Genomic DNA, 27,507 nt, shown 5'->3' with positions numbered 1-27,507 from the left:
ATTGCCCGGGTGTGTTTCTTTGCTGAATTCAACCAAACCGCGGCGTCCTACTCGGCCATCCAGACGCTCCCATCACCAGGCAAACGGCGGTCATCGGCCCATGCGTACCTGCCCGCCCGCCACAGGCCATTTCCGACTTCCCCTGCTTACCCCGCGCCTAATCGTTTGCCGTTTGGCGCCAAACCGCAGCGTTTAACGCGCCCAAGGCGTTTCTCCAAACGCTGAAACTTGGCAGTTGTCTCCAGCCGCTTGCCGGTACCTCCCCCCTCTCGCCTTCTTTCCTCATTCTCCCCCCTTGTCGCCACCCTGATCGTCAAGCTGCGCAGTCGGCGCGAAAATGTGCGCACAGAACGTTCTCTATGTCCCTCGCTGCTGCGGGAGATCTAGCGGAGAACCAGCCACTAATCCCGACACGAGCGTACTTTGGCTCCGACTCCTTACCGGACTGCTGGCTCCCTGGCAAGCAGTACTATTCTTTTCTCAATGTCATCCACCATGTGCTGACAAGGACTCTGTGTAGAATGCCTGCCCGCCGGGGACAAGAACCCAGCAACACACATTCGCGCGGTAATCCACCATGAGGCGTGCTACGTCGCCGAATATGGGTGCTGCGGCTCTTCCCCGCCGCCCCCCCCCCCCCGTTCCGGTCTCGCATCGTCGCTGACCGCATGTTCGGCGCACACCATAACGTCTTCGCCGGCCACATGTCCGGTCCCACCCGCCGTAACTCAAACCCAAACTGGACAAATGGCAGCAGGGCATTCGACATTGTCCATCTCAGTCGCTGCGGCAACAACTGTGGCCGCGCCGGCCGCGTTTCCAGTCCCACCCGCCATAAGTCAAACCTAAACTGCACGAGAAACAACGGGCTCTTTGCTGGCGTCCACCTCGGCGACTTTGTCAGCTAGATATTCACGTGGTCGTGATTCTGGCGCCTGCCGCGTCGTCTGTGACGCCGATTGCGCCGGGCCCGGGCTGGGCTGGACGGGAGGAGCGGCAACGGGCAGCGATGCATGGCCCGTGCGCCAGCCTGGTGGAACTCGGGTCCGCGAAGGACTTTGTCGTCGCGGGAAGCTCAGGCACAACGAGCGGGGACAGCATTGGTGCTGGTTTGCGGCTGACTATTGGCTGCTCCTGCCAATGCGTACTTGGCGGAAGGCGGGGTACTGCCACAGCAGAGGCAGCGGGCGGTTTCGTAAGAGATGCGAGAGACTGCTCTCTAAGCCAGACAACATGGGCATGTGGAGGCCATCAACTGTCAATGGAATGGGGAGCGATTGTATCGCACATTGTTTACTAGTAGACAGATAATTCTTTCTTTGTTTCTTTGTGTAAGTGGCTGCCAGTGGGACCGCCAGTGGAACCGCCGTTGGGTCTGACACAATGCCTGTCTCACGGCCTGTCATCTGCCAACCGCCGTTACCATTGCATGACCGGGTTCTGTTGCAGTAGGTGCCCACATAAGGGTCCAAGTGACACGTATAATTTGCATCAATTGCATGTGCATCGCGGCGACGGTCGTCGGTCGGCTCGCCCATGGTGGCGGGAGGAAAAAAAGAGCTAAGCGGAAATCACGGGTGATGTCACTCGATTGTTATCACGATGACGCGTTTCCAGGTGAGAATCTGATCAATCAACCACTCGCGACGGCTTGCCCCTTCTCCTCCTCCTCATCCAGCGACAGCTGCATGATGACGGTGTCGACCCATCGGCCCATCTTCCAGCCGACCCGGCGCAGGTGCCCCGCCTGCACGAACCCGAAGCGCATGTACCAGTCGCGCAGGCCCCAGCCCGCGTCGCGGCCGTCCACGTCGAGCGCCATCACCGCCAGGAGCTGCTTTACGCCCGCCGGCTCCGTCACGGCTCCGCTCCCCGGGCCAGGACTGGCAGAGCCGCGCAGATCGGCGATCAACGCGCGCATCAGCTGCGTCCCGACGCCGCGCGCCCCGGGCGGCGGGCGCGAGCAGGATCGTCATCTCCGCGGTGTGGCGGTACCCGGGCCGGACGGGCGTGCGGTACCCCGCGGCGTACGCGAAGCCGAGCACGTGCGCGGCGTCGTTGTCCGCGGCGGCGGCGACGAGGAAGGGAAGGCCGGCGGCGGCGCTGGCGGCCACGGCGCTCTGCACTTCGGCCTCGGAGAGCGGCTCGGTGCGGAACGTCGTCACGGTATTGGTGATGTAGTGGTTGTGGATGGCGGTGATGTGCGGGATGTCGGCTGCGGTGGCGGGGCGGACCAGCGCAGCGGAAGGTGAGGCTGGGGATGCCATGGTGCTGGTGGTGGTTTCGGACAAGGAGTGAGTGAGTCATTTCTGCCGCTAAGCTAATTGATGGGCGATGGGCCCGGTCTAGACCTAGATGTATGTAAGTTATAATATTATATATAGCTTCTTCAAGGCCCCGTCGCTCTCTTCACCGCAGCTGCCTTCCGCCTCAGCATAGCCGTGAAGTTGTCCTCCGCCCGATATCGCCTCCTGATCGGCCCACAAGACGCCGCCGCGGTGAGCGGGCAATACACCGGCGTCGTCGCCGGCGGGAGCCACGCGCCGGGGAGCGGCTATCAACGCGTGAGTCAGCGATCCAGTAGCACCACTGACGCACATTGTACTCGCACAGCCCAGAATACGCACACCGCAGCGGACGGCCGTCATAGTAGCGCTGCACGCGGCGGAGCGCGGCCCGGCTCGCCGGCACGGGGGTGCGCGTCGTGCGTCGGGCACATGTACGGGCAGCCGTACGTCGCGGGCGTCTGCGCGGCCGCCGCGCCGTCCGCGCACCGGTCGCCGGACACTTTCGTGCCGTCCGCGAGGGCGAACGTGCAGACCGGCGTCTCGGCGGGGTCCGCGGGGTTGCGCCCCGCGCAGAAGAGCGTCCCGACGCTGGGGTCGGCGGGCGAGATGCTGTACCAGTCCTCGGAGACAGGGCTGAAGGTGGGCCCCCGCCGGACACCGGAAGGCCGGCGTGTAGTAGGACGGCGGCACGGGCGAGGACTGCGGGGCAGGGACCACCGAGGCAGAGGCGCGGAGGAGCAGCAGGGAGGGGAGGAAAAGGAGGAGCATGATGAAATCGAAAAGTGCACTCGTTGGGCTATTTAGCCAGGAGCCCGAGCCCCACGTGTGTCGAGTCGAGGAGCTGTCGCTGTCAGGGTCAGGGGCCCGCGCCACGCGGACTGCTTGGCGTTGCAGGTATGCAGCTCTTCTGTAGGAAAGAACCCATTGCCAGTGTCGTCGTTAGAAAATTTGGCGCGCAGATGGTGGGAGAAGACACCGCAACTCAGCGGCTTCCCCCGGGCCGCTCGTGACCGCATCCTCTTGGCACGCCGATGCTCGCATATCTCGTCCGATCAGCCCCCCAGGGTGCTCGATCCGATCGTGGCCGAGGACACGACAATCGGGCCGCCAGTGCTCCACTGTCATTCATTTATTCCGCTGTAGCTAGAAATACTGTGGCTCCCGGTGAGATCATATTCGTCAGATTTTGTTTTATTCCATAGTGATGATTTGACCTTAGTATGAGCTGGGATCTATTCATATAAGTACATCTTGACTAATAATTCAAGCCTAAAGTAATATATACAGGGTAGTGAAAAGGTAGTATAGTGTATATACTGTATACTGTTTCCACAGGTCTACATAGGTGGTATCTGTGCATCATACAAGGAGTTATAAAGTCAAACTTTCCCAGATGATATACTGTAGCATTTTATTCAATTTGGTGGCCACATGTCACAACGGCCTTAAAATTTTTTCTGGCGCTCACACTCAACAGCCCAGACGCCAAATTCCCTTGGCTGATCTAATACCATTTTTGGGTGGCGCAGCCCGTGATATGCCAAAAATATTTGGCAGTCCCACTTGGAGCGTACAGTAGTTTGTGGGGCTTGTTTCTCATACTATACTAATCTTACAATAACTTTAGACACTCCGTTATGCACTCACCTATGTAAAACACCCTCAACCTTGTTTTTATCACAGGGAAAATTTAAAACTTTCTTTTCCCGAATCCCATTAACAGATGAATTTAATACAAATATTTTAATACTGCTTTCTATAGAGAAGAAATATCATACATCTGCAGTAGAATGAATCAAGGGGTAGGGTTTGGTTTATATAGGGGTGTTTGTAAACAGTTTATAAACACCCTCCATTTTATATGTTTATAAACAGCCTAACTGGAAACCCCCTGTTTTATGGTTTTATATTAGTAAGCACCCAAACAAGAAAGAAGCTAGCAAACCAGACTTACTTTACACTAATATTGCTTTCATATACTGCTAGTAGGCTTGATTATGTCTTATAGGTCTATCATAATATATTGTCTCTTATCAAGTAGGATCTGAACCCACTTTCGGCTGCTATTGCGATATTGATCATGATTAATAAGTACTACTATACTATATTAACCATACAGATTAATTATTATCAAGGTCATCATGATTTTTAAGTTGTATAATGGATCCATGACAGGGGATCTAAGATCTGCTGATAAGATAACTTGAAGTAAATTGTACATGCTATATATAACTTATCCATGTTATGCAAACTTACAAGTGATAGGTGATATATCCTGGCTGTTTCAACCCCTACTGTCCATGAATCTCAAGGTCATGAAATTAAAAGACCAAGATCTCCTTAAAGGCAATTTTGATCTCTCCAGTCACATCGGCTCAGTTGGTTTATGAAACCTAAAAACCGGTTTCTAAATTGGGTTTCAGAGGTATTTTATCAAACCATTTGATAACCTTCAAAATCTTTACAAACCAAGCCCTATTAAAGGGGGGTTCAAGATCTGAATCACAGATATAGGGTTGAAAAGTCTTTTTCTAATCTTCTAGCGGCCTGTGACAGGGTGTGCTATCCCAGCTCATGGGCCTGAAAGTATATATATATAAGTATGGGGGTCATAAATGATAGACATTAAAGAACCTTTCATATCCAAAGATTTGAACTCCCCTCAGAATAGATGATTATTTTTCAAAGATATTTCCCTTGTATGGAAGGAACCTCTTTCAGAGAAAACTCAATTCTCAATTTAAAATTCATTTTTTTTGATACAGATTTGTATTTTATTTCTTTGTAGCAGAAAGAACATGTGGCATTTTTTTTCACAAAGAAAATATTTATAGTCATGTTTTCCACTCCTAGGTCTCAGAGCCATGGCTAACAGCTTAACAGAAGATTCAGACAATGAAGAGTCTGGTCCAGACTCAGATATAAGCAGCACTAATGCTGCTGAATAGCACCCTCTTGACCTATCCCAGGCACGACTCCTGCAATTCAGCAAACCAAGTTCATTGATGATCACCACATCCTCTCCTATCATCTCTTCCACTGCTCCCCACCTCTCTCTCAACATACTATCAATATTGTGATGTGGTTAAACCTTTCAAAAAAACACAATTCACTACAGATATGGGACTAGAAAGCCTTTGGTAAACATAATCTAATAGAGGGATTTGGATCAGCACTTTCTCAAACAAATGTGCCAGGAGTGGCTTGCAGGGCTTGCATGCAAGCAGATTGCTGATTGTGTTGCTCCACCTGATATCCATTTACCAAAGGACATTGGTCCACCTTGGGATGTGACTATTCTTCATCTCGTACAACTTTATGAGTTCTTCCTCAGGGGAGAAGACAGTTGGCTCATTTGTTGGGTAGATCATCTGAAAGATTTCCTGTTGCTAATTACATCATCACACACATACTTTGCAAATACAAGATTCTTAATTCACCATAGTGCTGCTTGGAAGAATGCCTTTACGGTACAGAAAGCAAAGACACCCTCCTTGAGTACCTCAACTCGGATCCCATGCTGGCTAAGGGGATCTGCAACTGCTGCAGTGCAGCCCCCTTGAATACATTCTTATACTTGCCAAGCAGGAGGGTGATGACCAAGACAAGGCTGAAATTGATGGCTCCAGCACTTAAATGAGGAAGGTTTGGAGTCAACTGGCAAGCTGGAAGATTTGATTTTGCTTGTTTCATAGGCAGTTTGGGGGTAATTGTGTTCAAGCATTTGTACGGTGTTTTTCATGTTTTTCATGCAAAAAAATATGGTTTTACTCTCAAATAAGACCTGAAAGGGGCCGACTGTTATGTGTTACCCATTGCATAATTCTGCAACAACATGGTCTCACCATTTCCCATTATGTTCCACCTCCACAGATCCTTATATATTATAATAAAATTATATCAAAATATTTCACATTATTATTATTCCAATATGGATATATTATGCATTTGGCATAACAATATCATAATAAGCCAGTGCTAATAGGGTCCTTGACAATGTCCTGCAGTTGTCGTTTGGAAAGTCCGCAAGAACTTGAAGAAGTGGAAATGGCGTGATGCTCCGCGTCACACGACCCAATGCAATCACGAGATGATGCCGTGATTGGCACCGGCTCTTTTTCTTCCCTCCCGCCACGACCCTGAGCGACGCGTGGCGAGCGCGATGAGTCGCGCAATGCAGATGAAGTTCACGACGGCGTCGAAGGGAGACTCATACGACAAGATGACGCACTGCAACAACTGCCTTATTGAACCGCCCAAGGGCCGGCCGTTCATGCGCTGTGCGGCTTGCAAGGTGTGTGAAACGTTGTCCGGGCAGGCGATGCACTCATCTTGGCGGAGGAAGCGTCGTTCTGCTCGAAAGAGTGTCAGAAGGAAGCATGGCCCACGCATAAGTATGTTGTACCCCGTACTTACTCCAAGCCTAATCGATGGTGGCAGGGGCTTTTGCCAGATGCGAAAGAACACTGTGGCATCGATGGCGCATGTGCCGTCCTCTCCCAACTTTCCGCCATTTGCGATCCGCAAGCGGCTGCTCACTGACTTCATTGAGGTGCGTGGTACCCGTTTCTCTGGCCATCATGGTGCCTCACCCCAGTTATAGGTCCACGAATGCTCGTTCCAGTCATCCTGGTACTCTGCGATCCACACTGCGGGCGGCATGGACAGCTTCCCCTACGATTCCCGCGGCCTACGTATCTACCTCAAGTACAACCCGGCCTGCCAAGAGAACCCCGCGATCGCGTACACGCTTTTGGCGCACGAATGGTTCGATGACGCGGCCGACCGCGCGGCGCTGATGGCCAAGGGATTTGCGGGGCTAGAGGAGCAGATGAAGCGTGTGTTCGCGGGGCGCCCCGGGTTCCGCGGGTGGTTCCGGGTGTACTTCCGTATCGAGGACCACCAGGTGCAGGAGTCGTACCCCCAAGAGCACGCGCTCGACCCCATGGGCCTCACGCTGGAGCGCATCAACGCCCAGCGGAAGCACCACCCGCAGTGGTTTGAGCGTGTCCAGAAGGTCGTCGCGGACGGGCTCGTCAAGCGGGCGCTGAACGAAAATGACGCGGTGATGCGGATGGGGAGGATGCGGCTCAAGAAGGACAAGTGGGTCTGGGAGCCTTTGAGCGATCGGGAGCTCGAGGCGAGTGGACAACCGAAGGATTTACTGTTCTGAAGGTATGCCTTTTCCTTCTCAGAATAAGCGCTTGTCTGATTGCAATATATACCTCTTAGCCTTGCATTAATGAAATGTTAGTTTTATAACCCTATCTTCGAAATGTTCACCGGTGCTCGTCCCATGCATCATTCACTGCCCGACATCGATCTTTCAAGTTCTCCAAAGTGGTCATCGGATGGCAACCGAATGCTAATCAGGTACGGCTATACTCCACTTGCATTCTATCTCCCGCCCCGCAATTGACTCTGCTAGGGTGGCACACCGTGCCCTTCATTCACGCCTTACCGTGCACCAGACTAGGCCCGAATGGTACGGGAATGATACTGACTGACTTATCAGTGCCACACACCTCAAAGCGGATGACCGTTGTCCTAATAAACATCGGAGGTATCGACCGCCTCCCAAACAAATTCCCTAGCGGCCTTGCTCCCCATTAGCGCTGTGGCGCTTCTGCCTGCGGTTCATCGAACAGCCTGAGCGGACATCCGGTTATGCTGCTATTGCTCAAAAGCGCTCATTCTGCCATGCATTCGCTGACTTAGTACCATGCCCTCCCATCCTCTCGTCGCTGACGGGCTCGTATCCATCACGGACACCGGCTTGCGGGTGGCAGACAACTTCTCGCGGCTGCTCTACGTTGAGTCGCTGGCGCGGCTCGCTAGGGACGGCCTGGGCCGGGACGAAGATACTGAGTGAGTGCGCGGACATTTTCAATGCATCGATCTGAACACGGCAGGCGGGCTATCGAAGCGCTGTTTCCGGCCGCGGCAACGCGAACCACATGGAACTTTTTCATAGGTACATTCATATTTCGTCACCATGCGCGCTAATACTGACCACTGAACAAATCCAGGCCCACCTGTTGGAACTACGGCGGTGTACCCCGACGATGTAGACACCACCTCTTACGCGCTGCGCGTTCTCCCTGCCTATGTCGACTCTAACGCCGCGGGATTCGTCTTAGACAACGTCCTGGCACTTGCCGCGGCCCAGCCGGCGAGTCTTGTTCCCGTGCACTTCCCGGCTGCAGCAAGCCTCGATCCAGAAACACGTCGAAGCTGTGCAACGGAAACCGCCCGCCGGGCAGCCACCGCTGACCCGATCGTGTGCATCAACGCCCTCCGCTGCTTTGCGCATCATGGGCGTTTCGGCGAGCCGCGTTTAGCGCCGACGACGGAATATGTTCTGGATGTGCTCCGTGCCGCGGCAACCGGCAATCTTGCGGGCACGCGGTATTACCCGTCCCCGGCGGCGCTTCCGTTCTTTGCGGCCCTGCTACTCAAGGAGCTGCGGGAGCGCAGACGCGGATCCGAGGGAGGAAGGTGTGCATGTGGCGGCGGGCAGGCAGTTCATTGCGGCGGGATTGCCACTCGTGCGCGCAATGCTCGACGCCGTGCCGAAGCAATCATCGCCGGACGGGCTCACGCTCGCGATGCACCTGCTGGCGAGGCATTTCCTCGGTGTGCCGATGCAGTCGGACCACGTACGCGCATTGACTGCCTGGCGCACGGACTCGAGTGTCCAGAAGGATTTCGGCTGGGTGTTCAGCTACGGGAAGAGCGGTATGCGCATGGCGAATCGCGGCGTCACAAGCCAGCTTGTTGAGGAAGCGCTTCAAGTGGCTTCCTATTATGTGCACGGCGCTTGATAGAATTACTCCCTTTTTGATGCTTTTTAAGTGATGTATGTACTCGTTTTCGATTGATGACGAAGGCGCTCTTTTGGCTGCGGACTAAATATGGCCTGAGGCAATTCTCGCCCCACTCTCCCGCCATTGACTTCGCGGTGGGCGGAGAAAAGGAGGCATTGGGTGTTTTAAGAGTGATCTCTTCTTCTTCTTCTCTGCGTTTCGCCGTCAGTTGGCCCCAGCCGCCCCACTGGGCGCCCAAGAATGGACAGACACCCATGCGACTCATGCCCGAAATGATCTTTGTATCTCATGTCTATATTTATTATTGGCTGCAGCCAATAGCAGTGCGGACGACGAAACCGTGCGATTGGACGGCTGCAAAAGTTGGGAAGTTGCCATTGGAATCTCGACGAGTCAAGTCTACAAATAGTCGAAACTCCGAGTCAGATCTTTGGCCGATGGCATTAATCAGTCACGGTCATCAATCATTCAACATCAGATCATGGGATCCACGCGGGCTTTCGTGCTTCCATGCTTCTATCATCCCAATTTACCCACCGGGTTTTGATCACTCAGCCCCGAGCTACGACAGGTGTCGATATCCATCCTTCATTTAGCTGTTCCGTGCCCTCGGTCAGCAAATCTTTAAAAGGAGCGAACGATTTTGGTCTTCATTCTGACGACTCCCACTGACTCCCATCGTTTCCGGCGCATTCTTCAGCGTCCCTCGGCCTCGGGGCTATCACTTACCTCCTCCCTGTCCTCCTTGTCTCTTTCATTGCATACAAGCAGTTCAACTAGTACCGGATGGGGACCAGGTGCGCTTGCTGGCAAGGGAATCTTAGCCCTTGGAAAATCTGCAGTGCATGGTGTTGAAAAGATTGTCATTTCACGGAGATTGGTGACTATAGCTGCCAATCTTCCTTGCCGGGACAACCATCCGGATATTAGTGATCACCCCGAATTTTGGTCCTCTCTTTTTGAAGATATGTTGGAATTATCTCGGTGTGTATGATAATTGTGGAGGTTTTGAAAAAGAGGTTTTTTCTTGACTGGTACACAGGCCAGGACTCTACAACAGCAGTGTTCACACATCAACAATGAGGATTGTTCTTGCTCAGATAGGATCATATCAGACAACTCATCTCATTGCATCCTTGTCAAGATGGCTTCTTGATGATCTAGTGCTGCTTCTAGTTGAGCTTTTATCTGTTGGTCTATTTTGTCACTCAGGGTGAGTTAAATATGGTTCATTCTGAATTCACCAACTTGAACATAATATTGAAGCTTCAGATAGTTTTCTGGAACCTCAACTGATTACTGAATACAAAACTATGCTACTGCACCCTGCACCAGACAAATATGTCAATGGCTGGAGTAACTGCATAGATTCTAGTGTGCCAATGATTTCATTCATTGGAAGCTTAATAAAGACAGGTCCTACTGCTTGTGAAGCTGCCCTCCTTAGTGGGTTCCTGGAGTTTCTTATCCTACTAGGATCTCAGAGCCTGAGTGCTATTGGACCAACTTCATCAAATCCACTGGACACTGTTTTCTGCTCCTTGGCTCAATCTTGCACAAGCATCCCAGATAACAATGAGTCTGATCTTTCAGAGTTGTGGCAGTCTCAGCTAGCAGCATATTGGCCTTATGATGTTTCTCCGGAATCCATTCATACAGTCACTGCTCATGTCAAAAAATACCAGCCTCAAGTCATTTGTACTATTGAAGCGAAATTTCTAGAACAACATGTGGAAACTCTGCTTCAACGGTCTACCCCACCAAATTGTCGATTGTATGCTGGTCGTACAATGAAAGATACTGCACCATTTCCAAAAATGTCACATATGACCCTTAACATGTCATCATCTCTTGAAATGAGCTGGTATGTCTGCCAATCAGTTTTAGAATTGATTTATCTGATAAAGAAATCAGGAAAGAGGTTATAGAGGAAGGTACAACTGCATCTCAGGCACTATGGAGTCTGATGAAATGTGTTGTTTTGGGTGGCCAAGTGCATTTACCAATGCTGATTCACCTAAAGAGTCAGAAACATCGAGAGCGGGTATCATTTTTCAGTCGAATGGCTTATCTACTTATGTCTGGCACGTATGTACAGACTTGCAAAAGCCTAACAATCTCTAACTATCAGACAGTGAAGATGCACAGACCCCAGAAATGCTCTCTGTGATTAACTGCCTCGGAAGTCGGGAAGTCTTTGAGACAAATTGGGCAACATTTCTACTTCAACTGATAGTGCCATCATGCAATCTCCATATTAAAGATGCAAGAAATAATGCATCTGCCCTGCTTGATGGAATTATCACTCTTCTAGTGCCTATTCTAAAACCTTGCTCTGCTACAAGTTCCAAAGATACTGAAATTGATTCAGCAAGTTTATTTAGCGATCTTTTCTGTCGAAGTAATTTTATCCCCTCTTCTAATCGGAGGCCAAAATATGGCAGACATACACAAAGACTATTTGCTCTTATAGGAAATGAACAACTGCAAGAAGTTGTAGATGCGGATATTGCATCTGTGTATTGTAAAATTCTGCAGGAGTGTCTCTGTAGATTGAAATAGTCCTTAGGGAAATATAAATTCAATATATGATATGTCATTCTAAGAGCTAAAGAAGTAACACATGTAAGTAATTGGCTATAACTATGTGAATAACAACTGGACTCCCCTTTGGCCACCAACCTGCAGCAATTTTAGGGGGCTGTAAGTAATTCCCAATCCTATATATTTATGTGAATAATTTCTGGCAGTCTCCAGACTCTGTTCATTAATATGTTAATCAATATTGCCATCAATTTCCATTTTAGTTTTATATGCTGGGAGTGTTCTGAGCCCTCAAAGTGTGGCTATAATGCTTGCTGAATTCTCTGGTGATAGTATATACCCATAATATTGCCCAATGTTGCTAAATTTACCACTGTCATACCCAAATCACATGATCAAGTGTGGTTTATTAAAACTAAACTCTTGTCCAGCCAATTATTTACATGGTTTATTTACACCTGTGTATTAACATATTAATTAACCAGAATATTTTGCAGCACCCTAAGCAATTTCATAGGATATACTCCAGATATATAATCTTGTCAGCATCTTCATACTGGGGTATGCTACAGATGTGGAAATTTTTGGAAATCTTCCTGAGTAAGATGGTTTGAAACCAAAAAAATTGGCTGTTACCTGTAAAATAGCAAAATGTTTCAGCTAAAAAAAAACCCATATCTGTGATAAGCATCTTGACACCCCCTTGTATTTCTCTGATCACAATGATATGTTTATGACACCAGTCACACCACAGCACAGTCACACTGGTATTCCTATAGGAAAGTCAAGGGGGTGTTATTATTCGAAAATCAGATATACTGTCAAAAAGTTTTTTAAGGGCCTTCTGGGGACCCCCCCTCCCTCCCCTACCATATCGGGTAAAATATGCCCAGGATCGCTCATCATGTGACCTGATGATGTGATCAAGAGTGGAGATAAAATTCATATTTCCTGTTAAATTCCTTAAAATACTATTACTTCTAGTTGATATATGGCATTTGAGCCCTCCTACAGTCACCAGTAGGCCATCCAAAACTATATGCAGGAATGATAAATTTATAACACCAGTCATATTGTAGTTACACTGCACCCTAAGTGAGGTGTTGAAAGCCTTCCCATAGGAAAGTAGTAGGCATTCTCACTGTGTATTACATGCTAAAATACTAGAAATGTGGTACCCAGCCAACCTCGAACCTACCAGAAGCCCCAAAAACTTTTACATATGTAGCAAAAGTTTTTCTTCACCCTCACTCTCATGTCTGTGATAAGCATCTTGACATCTCCTTGAGGAAAGTAGTAAGTATACTATATGCCCACCTAGTGCTCCATGCTAAAATACTACAAATGTACTAAAAAAGCCAACAGTGATGGCCCTAGGGGCCCTATTTAGGTACCCCGGACCATGCAGGGCCCTTACCGGCCCTATCGCCCAAGATCTAGGGCCATGGATAGGGCCCTACCATCCCAAAAAGGAAATTCAAAATAATGGCAGGGTCACAGTGTCGTCATTGATTGATTAAGATAAGATAACATGTAAGGGCCCTAGCGAATATTATCTGATATGCAGGGCCCTATCTTGGAAGGGCCCTAGAGGCCATGGGTCCATCACTGAACCTCACACCTGCCAGAACCTTCTAAACCTTTGTACAGTAAAAGTTTCTTCACCATCCCTGGGACACATGTTTATTGATCTATGGACCCAGTTTCTAGATATGAATTTATTGTTTTGGTAACACCTACCAGTTCCACTTATCCTTTGATATTAGAATGAATGGCCCAGTGGGCTGCACATTCTAATTATGAAGGGATAACCCGCAATGTCATATGCTGCAATAAATACCCTACTAAGTCTGCAACCAAGGGGGGGTTCATCATTCGAATCGCGGATATAGGGTCGGAAAGTTTTTTTCCGACCCTCTGGGGACCCCCCCTCCCCCCCCCTCCTGCCATATATAGTAATATATTCTCACGATCAGCATCATGTGACCACTGATGCGATCAAAAATAGGATTAAAAATTCAATCTTTGTGCAACTTTTTTTTTTGCAAAAAAATTTATACATGTGTATGTGTATATGTGTAGGTATGTATGTACCTGAAGCCTTCAAACACACATGGCAGGTCATATGAACCCTTCAACATGTTCATCTCTTATCAATTACCTGGTGATGGGCCTATAACAGAGTGGGCTATCCAAGCTCTTGGGCATGAAAGTATACAGATATAAGTATGGGGGGTTGTGAACTATAGAAATGAGAGTGTATACACTATATTTTCAGTGTCTTTACACCCATATAAGGCCCAAATCTTTTATATACAAAAAGTTTTTTTTACCCCCCGGGGACCCCCCCCCCCCCTACCCCATGTGCCTGATAAGGATCTTGAACCCCCTTGTCTGCAACATCTCTAAGTTCTCAAGTCCTCTAGTGCCAAGTCCCTTCTATGCTGCTAATGCTGTAATAATCCACTGCTGCCTACTAATCTCTACACCCATATCAGACTCAAATCTTTCATAGATAAAAAGTTTTTTTTACCTCCCAGCGACCTCCCCATGTGCCTGATAAGAATGTAGGCAATGGCACGGGTAAGGCTTACCCGCGTGGGTACACGGGTTTTACCCGCGCGGGTACGGGTATAGATTAGAATTTTTCAACCCGCCAACCCATGGGTAGAATGGCAAGCAACAGCACACAATAAGTAGGTACATATGAAGTTGTGGTTCTGCATTCCAGTGCTCTATCTACTAGTAGTACCTATGATAACTAATGCTAGAATACCACACAATTTGCTGCTATACGCTCCTGCCCACTTCCCCGCTCGCCATCCGAGTCCGCTGGCGCCGCCGTCGCCGGTTCAGCCTCCACAGTTTGCGTCCCACCACGGAAGTCTGCATTCCTGAGGCCCAGTGTCACCCGCTCCTTCCACAGCTTGCCTGTGCCCGCGGAGTATTCCCGCTCTACCCGCACCAGCAGGCCATACACATAGACCGTCGAGGCCGAAGGAGGGGGAGGTGGATGGCCGCTGGGCGGGGCCGGAGAGGTTGGGGACAACGCGACCGCCATTGCCTCGGCAGGGAGATAAGCCGTCGCGGCGATGATCCGGCTCCGCGGCAACGGCGCTGTACCAGCAGTGTCTGGCTGTCGCGTGGTGTCACGGTCGCGGCGCGCGCGCGGCGGCGGATAGCGTGTTTCGCGCAGGGTGATGTGGGTCATCCGCGGTACGGCGTCGATCCTGTGTGACGATTAGTGGCTGTTGCTGTATAGTGAGTAATGCGGCGCCACTGTCGTCGTCCTCCTCCCGCTTGACTCGGACGGGGTCCGCGGGGCCGTAGACCGTGGTGTGGCTGCCGAAGAACCACCGGCGCGCCGGCCGATGTTGCTCGGTGTCATGTGATGCTGGGTTGGGGCGGGACAGACGGCGACGGAGTGCAGCGAGCAGCGCCGCTTGCGAGGGGTAGGGCTTGGGGCGCCGTCGATTCGAATCGTAAGTTCGTAAGCGCTATGACGCGGCGTGTGAGTCAAGCTCAGATGCGTACCATCGGGACCGACCTTCACGACCGGCGGCGACTCGCCAGGGGGCGGGTGGGCGCGCTTGCGCTTGAGCGTGGAGGGGACGGCGGCCAGCGATGGTGGGGGATGCATGCCAAGTTAAGTATAGCGCCTGCACAGCGTTTGCGACGAGTCAGAGGCCTGTCATTGGTTCAATGGTTGTCATCATTCAGCGGATAGCACTCCGTCGTCGGCCCTCGGACCGGTTATCATCGCGCGAGGTCGCACTAGGCAGAGGAGCTCTGGAGTGCGCCGGACCGTCTATCGTCGCACTGGCAGTCCAGCTCGGAGGCTTGTGGGATGGTGGAAGAAAGCCGGTGATGGTGCCGTGGATCTGTAGCACGTGATGGACATCAAATCGTCAACACTGGTCATGTCAGCCCGATGACGTGGTCTGGGTACTCTCTCTTTTCAACTACTACGTCCTCCCTTGGTCCCGGATCCCTTTCGAGGTTGCAGGATTCCCAGCTCGGCACCACACCATCCGTGCTCAAACGCCACGTCGTCCATGTGGTGATTCGGCACTGTCGCGGTTGTTCTGGGCGTCCCGGACATTCAAGACATGTACAGGCGCCGGCTGCCGCGGGGACGCCGGGCCGCGCTGAATGTCACGCACGCGTGCGGACATGCCCTTGGGCTTGCCTTGGGCCCCTGGTCGACAGCGAGCGCGCGCCAGCTACATTCATGGTGCGCGAGAGAAGCGGTTGTTTGGCTTGGCGTTGGGTCCACGTGGGTGGCGTTCACGTCATCCGCTTACGCGATCCACGGCTTGTCTTTTCCCTCCATGTCCATGTCGGACTCGCGTCCTCGCCAGCAACAGGCGCATACGGACTGCGACGCAGAGGAGGGAGAGAGGTTTCCGCGCTCGGTAATGTGGCTGTACTTTCCGGGCTGGATAGATTGCGCTCACGCAGTGCAGTCATAATTTATATGGACTGTCGCGAGCGTCGAACGCGCATCGCTGTTGGCTAGATCAATCACACTCATGATAGCTGTCAATCTTTTTTTCGTGCTAGGTTCTTTCTTGACCACCATGTCGATGTCGGAGGCTGACGAAGTTGTGCTTCCAAGGTACGGGTGCCTTCAAGTTCCACAGCGACGGATATCAATCTGCACTGGGGGATTCCGTTCCAGTGCACCAGTTCCTATGGCTTCCTCAAGTCAGGCGGCTCAGAGGTGCGCTCGTGCGCTGGATTTTCACAGTTTGCTGATCTAATGCTAGAAGTTTCATACAACTCCGATTGCTCTTGCCACAATTACGACCAGCCACAGCCATGGCAGGACAAGTGATGCTTCCGGTCCGACATTCGCTGCCCCATTCACCAACGGCACACCCTTCCCAATCGTCGCATTCAAGCAGTCGAGCAGCGCCAGATCTGTCCCCCCCGGCAGGGGCGTGTCGCTCGTGGTGTTCTCCGCTGCGAACACCGCCGAGTTGTTGTACCCGTCAAGCGTTAGTGCTACGGACGAGGCGCGGTAGTACTGGACGACTTGCTCCGGGAAGAGCACTGATGCGTTGAATGGCGTGGGCGGCTCGGTGGTGTTGGTGGTATGCAGGTTGACAGAGCATTGCGCGGCGATGCTGGGCGTGAGGGCCCTGACGGTAGCACCGTCGGCGATGAGGTGGAAGGCTGTTGCGTTGGCGGTGGTCGACTGGAAGGCGTGAGATCCGATTGGGCCGCCAGGGCGAGAGGAGTTGGTCGGGTCGCCGTACTTTGATGGTCAGCGGTGAGCATTGGTGGCTTCTGAAAGCAAGGCAGCTGACCTCGTTAGTATGCATGTAGGCTGCATCGGCGCCATAACCGCCTCCCGTTCCCCACGAAAGCGGCCAAAAGAAGAACGGGAAGCCCCGCCCTTCGACCCCCCGAGAAGCGATTCCCGGATATCCGCTTCCATATTCCCTGCAATTCATCAAGCTTCGGTATCGACACCCGCTTTAAGATGCTCACTTCGTGCCCAATACCTCCCCTCGTGTTCCTCCGCCGGCGGTTCGGCCTGCGAATAGCTGCCCCGAAGGTATGACAACTTGCTTTCCACCCCCCGAGCTCGACGTCGATGCTGAGCTGCCAATCGATGTTGTATTGCCAGAAGGGATGTCAGCGCTACCAGAGGAGCCACTCGAGCCCCTCGATCCACTTTTGCCTCCGCTGGATGAGTTTTTTCCGGACGACGAGCTTTCCCCGGAAGACGAAGAGCTTTCTCCCGACGAACTCTCCCCAGAGGAGCTCTCCCCAGATGACGAACTCTCTCCACCCGAGCTTTCGCCAGGCCGGACTTGGACGGAGTCAATCGTGGCGCGGCGCACAGTTGTCAGCAGGTCAAGTCCGCGATACATCGTGAGTGTTTCACTCCCTGTCGAAAGCTTAGCACTTATAAGAGCAACAGGTTAGCGCCCTGCTCCACTGACGCGTCATATCATACAGCTTCGCTGCTTTCATTGGCATTGCTGTGGAAGTTACGCTTGCAACCCCCGCTTGCACTTCCACCGCATCAGTAACCCGTGCATTCATTCGTTAAGATCATAAATCACTTATTGACTTTACAGCGCTCGCCACTCCCGAAGCCGAGCTCCTCACCCAAAGTTTAACAGTAATTTTAGCAACAAGGGCCGTCAGCGATTTCGATTAACCAATGGATTCTCCAGTGGTAAGGATGCTCTCACAGCTCATATGGCCACTTCTGCAAATTTATCACTCTGCGGAGATCATTTTTCACGAAGGCCAATCCGTGGTCTAGCAATGGACAGTCCGAAAGGAACCCCATTGACTGGTAACCTTGACGATTTCGAGTTCCTGCTGTCACACTGCTCCCCCTCCGAGCATACGACACTGAGCTGCCTCTAAATCGATGGGTCAGGGCTTGACGGGCGGATGGCCAGTCGCGCAGCCCGAACTTGAAGCCGCTCTTGGCACAAGCTCCACTCTCCACAGATCTGTATCGATCAGCACCAATGGCCTCTCGCCCATCGACTGGTCCAAATCTTACCCAGCAAGGGTGCGCTAGCCAGGCTGGCAGAGGGAGAACTTGAAGACACTAGAGTCATTGGGAGCGGTGGCTCAGGCATTGTCTTCAGGTGTGTGCTGACGAACGACGGTGCGAACTTGGCGGCTGTGATTGCTTGATAGCCGCTGGTATCGGAGCCCGAACTCTGTTCCAGGGCATATCAACAGGGCATCCACACATTGCCTGTCTTCGTTCTCTATTGCGCGAGGCTTCAATATCAACTCAGGTCCGTACCTTGACCTGACACTTCTTTGTCCGTCTGCTCAAAAGGCTTCGCCACGCAATGCATCGTTGGACAAAGCCCCTCCCGAGTTCCCCACTCTTCTCGCTCTCAGAGAAATGGCGCCGATCTGCTACACCGCTGCTGTGCTTTACATCATGAACTTCCAGGGCTATGTCCTGGACCGGGCCTTCGGTGTCAACCCCGTCATTGCGCAGACTATCAACTCCCCGCCGACGTTGAACCAACAAGTGCACTTTCTCTTACCCTTCTTCAATGTCTGCTGAAGCCTTGTTACTAGTGGGACCCTATCCCCATTTCCCCCACCTCCGTTCTCTTCATCCAGCCTGCATCGTCGTCGAAGGACACCGTCTATCTCACCTACGGCGGCGCCTCCACCAACGCGTCCGCGCTCTTCTACCAGCCAACTGCGGGGACATTCTCCAGCGCGTTCGAGCTGGACTGCGTGAATACGACCGCCGGCGCGTACGCTCCACTGCTTTCCATTTGTTCGCTATCTGATGACGTCTCAGCATCAAGCTTGCAGGTCAAGGAACCGCACTTACTGCCTGGGCCGTGCAGGACGGAAGCACGATTTCTCCGGCAAGATACCCTACAATCGGGGGATATTTTTCGGACTAACTCATTTTTAGGTCACCTTTGAGACTTATACAGGGCGACCCGAGCAAATTTGGAGCTTCAAGGTTGTATAGTTGAATAGTTTCATGTTGTGTCATACAGTTCACGATTTAATCTTGTATATCCCGTGTCAAATATATGCAGCATGAATTGTCTAAGCTGATGGCACTTATGGTTGTTATTGACGGAGAGGCTGAGAAACGGGAAGGAGACGACTAGTACATTCATTATGCACACACATACCCGCTCGGGAGAGCTTCTTCTTGATAGCTTGGGGACAGCAAAGCTACTGAGTCCGAAAGTTAACAAAATATACAAAAGCGTGATAATGTTTCTATCGGGAATGACGTTCGGGAGGCCGAGCCCAAAATTCATTTTCTGAGAAATACGTTAACCCAAAGCCTGCCCGACGCCCGTGCGACTGTCGATGGCAAAATGTGAAGACGCACCAGGCACCGTGCTGTTGGCTTTCCCTCTCACCAGCTCCTCCGCCAGATCCCAGAAAGTAGACCGATACCCGCTGGTCATGCCCTCATACCACTCGTCGTACACGGAGCATACGACACGGCTATCGCGGAACGCAATGCGGAGAACCGGGTCGTCGGATCGCCTGCGCAAGTACCCGGAGAGACTCCAGACAATGACGAGCACACGCAGCCGTGGGAGGCGTGCTGCCAGGTTGTCCACGTAGTTCTCCGCAGAGAACGGCACGACGGCGAGGTGTGTCAGGGCAGGCAACTGGATGATGAATTGCCGTGCGTGTTCTTCATCGTCGTCGCTCTTATACGCTGTCAGGTCATCGAACCAATCGAGGTGGGTGACAAAGCGGAAGGCGAGCAGCGTCTCTAGATGGTGTGTTCCAACTTGAATTTGGGGCGGCGCACCATGCTCCGCAGTGTCCTGTTGGAAGAGGCCTTCAAGGTGGGTGCTCAGGCGGGGAGGGAGAGCAAGCCCGTTTGCCACAACCTCGTGGATCAGGTGACTGTGGAGCATTGCCAGTCCCCCCAGTTTGTGGCAGGAACGGAGACCGTCAAAGACCTTTGCTGTGGTTTCGGGTGGGTATCCAGTCGGCAGCACAATCTCGCGAACATGCTGCAACAGGGCCGGACACGTTTGAGCGACACCAAGGAACCCTTGAAGCTGTCGATCATATTGAAGGTTCATCTGGCGGTACAATATCGGCACTAGCCTGGGTTTACGGAACATAAGACTCAACGCGGTGCCGCAGAAACAACGCACCAGGTGTAAGCTCTGTGGGCAACGAGGAGCAGTGTTGGGATCGTGGATACATGAAAAATGGCCGCTGTTTCGAATATTTCGCGCTCCAGCTCCGGTGGGAATGTTTGCGCACCCGTCGACATGAGGGGAGAAGACAAGAGTGGTGCCACGTCATTGCATGACAGATAGCCCATCGGACCGTCCAGTGTCATAGTGTGAGTCACTGCCAGCCGCAGCTTGAGCTGTTGATCATCAGCCATTGCAGGAACGAGATGGGAGAACAAGACCATCCCAGAAGTTATCCTAGATGTCCGATGTCGCTAGTCGTTCTAGGCTTCTAGCGCTTAGTACTTAGACCACCTTCCGCAGCACAACACAAGAGTGGTGATAATGTAGGGGAGTGGTTAACTAGGTGCCGCGCAATAACAGTCCCTCTTGCGGCAGCGCGTGGACGCAAGGGAGCTCGAGCAGGCAAACGGAGATGGTGGCGAAAGCCAAGAAGAGAAAGCTGACGTTATGCGCATGACAACAACTTCGGATCAACGATGCGACACAGCCTCCCGCTTCCTTTTCGCCTCCTACTCTCATGTCGTTCTGAAGCGAGAATCGAGTGCGCCACACAAGAGGTCGCAGATTTGCCATCGGGCAGCACAATTCCCACGACCCCCGGCAAATCTGCGACCTCTTGGCGCCACAGCTAATGCGTGGATCACGCGTATTTGATGGGTGGGACGGGAGATTCGGCGACAACTCAGGAATCGACAAGCTCTCGTATAACATGTTTTTTCATTGTTTATTACTTAGAACCAGGAGCTTTTTGACCATTTTGGAGCTTGGCGACCTGAGCTTTTGTGACAAATTTGAGGTTGAGTTAGGAGCTTGGAGGTCACAGATGAGAGCTTGGAGCTTGAGTTGGGAGCTTTTCAAATGGAGCTTGGAGGTGGAAGATTGTTGATGTGCTGAATGATTTTGGGACCATTTGATTACATCAGGGCAAATTATGATTTTGTAGAGATCTGCCCTATAAATAATGAAACCAAGGGGAATAATAATAGTAATAATCAATAAAAATAAAGAATTAGAATAATATATAGAGGACCAAGTGGTGACAAGTTAGTATACAATCAAATGTCCTGTCAAGAAAATCATCTCCCAAAGCTATAGGCTGCATTGGCAGGGAGAGGCAAAAAAACATATGAGAAAAAAACTCAAGCCATGGTTATTTAGGCAGGTGATACTCCATGATTAGAGGACATGGCCCTCTTATGTCGGATATCAGAACAGTTCAATTAGTCTTTCTTGATACTATAAATGTCAGACTGCGGGTTGGGCCGTGCAAGAACCTCTCCTAAGAACGCGCGCCCGGAACAGAACAGACGGATAGTCGGGCCCGCAAGTACGGTGGGCGGGGTAGATCGAAACCGAAAGGGCCCGTGAACTCGGTCCCTTGTCGTGGTCGGTGGTCGAAGGTTCGAATCGGGTCGTGTCGGGCCCGATGAGTCGATAACGTCTCCTTGCACGGAGTAAGGTAATTCTTCAGACGATCTAAGCGATAGAGTACAGGGTACACTATCGCGCCTTATATATGCGGGCCCGCAAAGGGGGTGATCGGACACCCTGGCCTCTCCTCCTCCTCCTCGCTCCCGTTCCTGGCCACAGCAGGGACGATCGTACATCCCTTGCGGGCCAGGCGCTACTTCTAACCTCCTAGCACTCCTCCCTAGTATCTTGTGTCGAAGTTGGGCTCGGCGACGGCTCGACGCGTCGTTCTCGGTCACGTGCTTCCCACGTGTGCGTTCCTCCTACTGGGGCGCATGTTCCCCGTCGTCACGTGCTGCGTGCCACGGGCCCGCGATGGCCCGACACCAGCGCCGGAGCGGACGGGCCGGGTCTTATCCGTGACATCACCCCCTCCCCTAGGAACGACTCGTCTCGAGTCGGCGTGGCTCGGTCGCCCCGGTTTCTCGGGTTAATTTGACTCTAGCTCGTCCTTCCAATCGTAAATTCCATCCAGCCCATAAGCTTAAGCTAAGCTTCGGCTGCACGTTTTAATCTCCCGCGGCTTCTGTTGCCTCGTGGCGTCCGCAGATCGATTCTTCCTGTCCATCAAGTGTTTCACCGCGGTCACATGCGGTACTGCGTTTCGTGTCGTCAATTGATTTCGCGTCCTTTGTCCTTGTCTGGCTATTTTGGGCGCCCTCGGGGCGTCTCACTTGGTTCTCCTTTTTGTGAGGTCTTCCATATGGAATATTCCCGGTTTCGGGCCGTATATAGGCTGCGTTGGTTCCCCTTTTTCCTTCATTTTTCGTCGTTTCCCCGTTATGGCCCCCCGCTATTCCCTTGTCGACGAAACACTGCTGCCGTACTCCAGTGCTGTCCCGCCGCTACGGGTAACGCCTGGTCTCCTCCTAGAGCACTTTCTCTTTCTTGACGCTCTGGCCTTCCCGTTCTTTGCCCCGACCAGCGACCCCCACCACTCTTTGTTCTCCGTCCAACAGTCGGGCCTCGTTGACTTGGCCGACCTTCCCTCCTGTGAGGTCTCCCACCTCCCCGTGCATGGGGTCGACCTTTTGCGTGTTTTCGTCCGGACTCACTTCACGTGTCGTCCTCGTCTCCACCATTCTCGCGCCCCCCGCTTCTCCCGCGGGTACTTTCGGGATCCTGCATATCGGTTTTCCCGTCTCCATCGTCCTCCCCTCGTCCGCCCTCCCAGTACCAGTCTCTGGGATTGGGTACAGGCGTCCTTTGACGCGGCCATGGCGGCTGCCCTCTGGCGCCCTTCCGTGTTCCATCGCCCGGTTTGGAAATGTTGACCGGTCCCCCTCCCCCGATCCGCGGGGCATCGGTGATCGAGATCTCGGATGACAATGATCCACTGATCCCCGTGATCCCCAGTCGTTCCGTCGCTCCCCCGCACCTCCCCGTCGAACCGGGTATCGCGGCTTACCGTGGAGGACACGGATGGTTACGTACCATCGGCCCCTGCCTTGAGTCGCGCGGGCGCGACCGAGCGGTTCCCAGGTGAACCGTTGCGCCGTATCGGCGAGGTGGTCCGGACCATTGTGCCTCGGTGCTTCTTTTGCGTGCAGACGGGGTGGCTTTGCACCGTCTGGGGTCAGCCCGGCGACCTTGCCTTCAAGCTCCCGGCCAACGTTCGGCGTGCTTGCGACTGGTGCAGTCGCGCGCATCGTCGTTGCAATTCGTGGGGCCCGTTCGCGGCCGCTTACGAGGCTAAGAATTTGCGCGGGTCTTCGTGGCGTTTCGAGTTCTGGGAGTGTACGGACGAGGAGGGCGTGTATGCCCTGTTGGAGATGGACTCGCGGTTTGCGGACCTTCAAGCGGTGTCGGAGAATTTCCTCTACCGGCGCTTCTGCTTCCGTTTTCTGCCCCGCCCCAATACTCTTTGGGCGCAACATCGGCGTCGTTCGGAGGACAAGGGGCACTCTACCCGTCCCAATGTTCGGAACCGGCATGCGGGCCGCCAACCGTCTCCCGCGACGCCCCCGGGCTACGTCACGGGGCCCCCGAACTGGGCCGTCGCGTCGGCGCTCCCGCTCCCCTCCTCGGCGCTCAGCCTCTCCAATTCATCGGCTGGCGCCACCTCCTCGCGCACGATCTCCCGCGCCCCCCCGTCCCGCACCGGTTACCCCGATCCGTCCTCCCCCCACTGGGCCGCGTAGGGACGCGGGCCGCCCGGAAGCGGGAACCAGTTCCGGCTGTGCGGGCCCCTCAACAATGGAGGACATGCCTTTCCGCCCAGAGAGTTACCCGGACGTGCTGCTCTGGTTCGGCGAGCCGTCGCCGGTTCGGGCCACCGCCGAGGCGCACCGGTTGTTGGACGACCCGGATGTGGTCCAATCGTGCCGGTTTTCCGCCGTAGGGGTGACGCTTCTGCACCAGCTGCTAACCCGGCCCCAGGATAACCCACTGTCCCTCGGCGTCTTGCGTTCGCTCCGGTCCGAAACTCGCATGTTGATGCAGCCGGCGGATTTCGAACTGATGGATTACTTGGGGCTTCGGTTCTCCGCGGCTCAAATGGTGGAGCTGTACACTCGGGTGAGGGGCATCTTCGGGGCCGTCGACGACTCGGGATCAACCCGGCTCAACTTGTGGGAGCAAAGGGCCGCCGCGGACCGTCGCCAGGCCGGTCGCTCGGGCCCCGTTCCTGGGGGTACTCGGCCTGGGTCGGGGTCGCGCCGTTCTCCTCCATCAGGTCCTTCGGCGAGTCGGAAGGGGAAGGGCCGTGCGTAGTCGGCGGGTGTTTTTATTATTATTATTATTATTATTATTCTTTGTACTCTTTTGGACCTTTTGCAATCAATCCGTGCCGCCTCTTCGTGTGTTCTGTTGTGCGGGTGTAAGAGGATCACTTAGATTCTGTCAGACTGCGGGTCGGGCTGTAAGGGCAACCCCGGAGGCCTGAGATCAAGGTCCTAGCAGGGGAGGATCCAAAGCGTGAACATTGGTAAGCAAATACAAATGAAGCTGACCTAGCAGGGGAGGATCCAAAGAGAAGAAACTCTAAGGGTCCGCCTGCTAGGGAGCTGACTATATACTGCTTGTCCGTAGCTGCCGCTGTCGGGCACAGAAGGCTTGGGCGGCGTCGCAGGCAAGGTCCCAGGGCGACCGTTGGGAGGGAGTTGACGGATCGGTGATCGTGCGCGCGAGATGGAGGGCCGGACCGGAGACGGAACCGGAATCGGACCGGAATCGGAGACGTCTCCGAGGGGCCGAAAGGGAGGTTCCCCTGACACGGGCCGTGCAAGAACCTCTCCTAAAGAACGCGCGCCCGGAACAGAACAGACGGATAGTCGGGCCTGCAAGTATGGCGGGCGGGGTAGATCGAAACCGAAAGGGCCCGTGAACTCGGTCCCTTGTCGTGGTCGGTGGTTGAAGGTTCGAATCGGGTCGTGTTGGGCCCGATGAGTCGATAACGTCTCCTTGCACGGAGTAAGGTAGTTCTTCAGACGATCTAAGCGATAGAGTACAGGGTACACTTAGGGATGAGCACGGGCTGACCCACGCGGGTTGGCAGGTTTGAGCCGTGCGGGTATGGATCCGGGTCAGCTGCAGCTTGACCCGTGCCTACTCAGTCTAGGTGGCTTACCATGATTTCCTGTCGGCTTGCCTGTTTGACCTTCACCAACAGGTCCTGCATTCATTCCGCCTCTTGTCCCTTTTTTCCTCGGTATTATTTGCCACCAAATTCTCCCTCCACCTTGCAACCCGGCGGGTGACCCGTACCCAGAGCTGCGGGTCACAGATCAGTGGCTGTGCAGGTCTGGGTCCGAGTCAGCCTCCGGACACCCGTGGGTTGACCCGTGCTCATCCCTAGGTACACTATCGTGCCTTATATATGCGGGCCCGCAAAGGGGGTGATCGGACACCCTGGCCTCTCCTCCTCCTCCTCGCTCCCGTTCCTGGCCGCAGAGGGGACGATCGTACATCCCTTGCGGGCCAGGCGCTACTCCTAACCTCCTAGCACTCCTCCCCAGTCCCCTTGTGTCGAGTTGGGCTCGGCGACGGCTCGACGCGTCATTCTCGGTCACATGCTTCCCACGTGTGCGTTCCTCCTACTGGGGCGCATGTTCCCCGTCGTCACGTGCTGCGTGCTACGGGCCCGCGATGGCCCGACACCAGCGCCGGAGCGGACGGGCCGGGTCTTATCCGTGACAATAAACCAATTGCTACTTGATACACAAACTCACACTGGGGTCTCTGCTGAAAAAATAGGCACTCAAGTAGAATTGATTTATGACAAATAGAGGGGACAATATATAGATATATTACCAACTTGGAAAGATAACAAATCAAGCTCCAGGAAAGTAGACTTGAGTTGTTAGAAATTGGGCATATCTCAAGTCACAGATTGGACTTAACTCAAAGTCAATATCAGGTCACAATAGACAGTTTGACATGTCCTACCAGGAGCCACCCAGTGGCCAAATTATGGTGTGATCACTGGTGGCTCCTCACCAGCTAATCCATGCCAGTTCTGGCTTAAAAGTGGGGGAAATTTAAATGTTCATGGATTTGTATCTAAATATAGTGCGATTCTGTGTCTGAAGTAAGGCTCTATGACATCATGGCAGAATCACAATGATTTTGATTTTTGGTAAATCAGATACAATTTTTGCAACTTTCATTGCCTATTAATCAAAGCAGCAAAGAAGGCCATTGTTTTAGACCACTATTCCTTATATATACATTCTGCTTAGAGGACCATCTTTTAGCTGAAGCCCTAGTGTGACTATCCTTTCAAGATCTTCATATTGAAATATTAAACTCGAGAGGATAAGTAAGGACATTTATACTGATTTAGAATTATTAACAATTACTACCAGAAGCAAATTTAAGCCTTGTTGGTGGAACCCACTAACTAACATTATATCCAGTGGTACCATAATGCCTCCTCCATGCTATGTTGTACTGTCCTTTAGTTTATTATCTAGTTTGTAACCCTTTAAAGTGTGCAATAAATTTAATATTTCATTATGGTTATATGCAGCCTTGGTCTGCTGGCAGCTCTAATCCTTTTCAGTAACTTCAACTGAGATCATCAATATTATCCTTATATTACAGAGCTGTAGTAAATATGTGAATTATACGAAATCATGACATACAACAACATATTATCTCAGCCTATTACACTGGGTGCAATGGTTGTGGCAGTTGGGAAATGGGGGTCTAATGGGAGTTTGTAGGAAACAAAGAAATCTTTGTTATGAACAAAGGAAAAAACTTTCTTTTAGGTCTCCCTGCAAACTGCCATTTGCCCTCTGCCACAAGCATGGCGCCCAGTGTTATGTATATAGATAGTCAATGGTTTGAACCCTTTGGTCCTATATTAGGCTAGATATGGTAAGTCTTATGTAATGAGGAAGCACCAAGCAAGGACCAAAAAAATGCTGTCCAGCTCGGAGCTACAAGCTCCAGCTGCATACCGGAGCTCAAAGCTCCAACCTCTAAGCACCCTCAGCAAGCTCCGAGTTTCCAATGATAACAACCATCATACTCTCGCCTCAACTGGGTCTGTGGTCTCTGCGGCCACCTCATTCACGAAGAGCGATCCACTTTTGCCAGGGTTCAATGAGGGGGTTCGGAAAGGTGAAGTGCGGAAAGAGCAGCGCGAAACAAGATACGTCTCTGCTGCTGATGGGCTCGATCAGGGTGAGGGCATTTCCCAGTGGGGTGTCATTATTAAAAAATCAGATATACCAT

The 27,507-nt window shown here is 52.5% G+C and overlaps 5 protein-coding genes across 5 annotated transcripts; 1 reads left to right on the top strand and 4 right to left on the bottom strand.

Moving 5' to 3' along the window:
* Positions 1 to 1,670: 1,670 nt before the first annotated feature.
* MIND_01334500 (GNAT family N-acetyltransferase) lies at positions 1,671 to 2,267 on the bottom strand (the record flags this gene model as incomplete). The annotated part of the gene is made up of 1 exon (XM_037369792.1): positions 1,671 to 2,267. One exon carries the CDS (start codon positions 2,265 to 2,267, stop codon positions 1,671 to 1,673), a length of 597 nt encoding a protein of 198 aa, XP_037213788.1.
* Positions 2,268 to 6,399: 4,132 nt separating this feature from the next.
* Positions 6,400 to 7,461, top strand: MIND_01334400 (MYND-type domain-containing protein; the record flags this gene model as incomplete). The annotated part of the gene is made up of 4 exons (XM_037369791.1): positions 6,400 to 6,582; positions 6,630 to 6,682; positions 6,729 to 6,840; positions 6,892 to 7,461. Exons 1-4 carry the CDS (start codon positions 6,451 to 6,453, stop codon positions 7,459 to 7,461), a joined length of 867 nt encoding a protein of 288 aa, XP_037213787.1. The 5' UTR covers positions 6,400 to 6,450.
* A 6,965-nt stretch (positions 7,462 to 14,426) lies between these two features.
* MIND_01334300 (uncharacterized protein) lies at positions 14,427 to 15,299 on the bottom strand (the record flags this gene model as incomplete). Its single annotated transcript, XM_037369790.1, has 2 exons — positions 14,427 to 14,889; positions 14,971 to 15,299. 2 exons carry the CDS (start codon positions 15,297 to 15,299, stop codon positions 14,427 to 14,429), a joined length of 792 nt encoding a protein of 263 aa, XP_037213786.1.
* A 1,134-nt stretch (positions 15,300 to 16,433) lies between these two features.
* On the bottom strand, positions 16,434 to 17,650 carry MIND_01334200 (uncharacterized protein; the record flags this gene model as incomplete). The annotated part of the gene is made up of 4 exons (XM_037369789.1): positions 16,434 to 16,919; positions 16,972 to 17,107; positions 17,156 to 17,558; positions 17,614 to 17,650. 4 exons carry the CDS (start codon positions 17,648 to 17,650, stop codon positions 16,434 to 16,436), a joined length of 1,062 nt encoding a protein of 353 aa, XP_037213785.1.
* Positions 17,651 to 19,402: 1,752 nt separating this feature from the next.
* Positions 19,403 to 20,576, bottom strand: MIND_01334100 (uncharacterized protein; the record flags this gene model as incomplete). Its single annotated transcript, XM_037369788.1, has 5 exons — positions 19,403 to 19,446; positions 19,518 to 20,257; positions 20,308 to 20,371; positions 20,420 to 20,528; positions 20,574 to 20,576. The coding sequence occupies 5 exons, from the start codon at positions 20,574 to 20,576 to the stop codon at positions 19,403 to 19,405; spliced, it is 960 nt and encodes a 319-aa protein (XP_037213784.1).
* Positions 20,577 to 27,507: the final 6,931 nt, after the last annotated feature.

The sequence above is a fragment of the Mycena indigotica genome (assembly GCF_014461135.1).
Source record: "Mycena indigotica strain 171206Taipei chromosome Unknown Mind.scaff0015, whole genome shotgun sequence".
Taxonomy (NCBI): domain Eukaryota; kingdom Fungi; phylum Basidiomycota; class Agaricomycetes; order Agaricales; family Mycenaceae; genus Mycena; species Mycena indigotica.
Note: the sequence above shows the minus strand (reverse complement) of the source record. Positions and strands in the feature narration are given on the sequence as shown.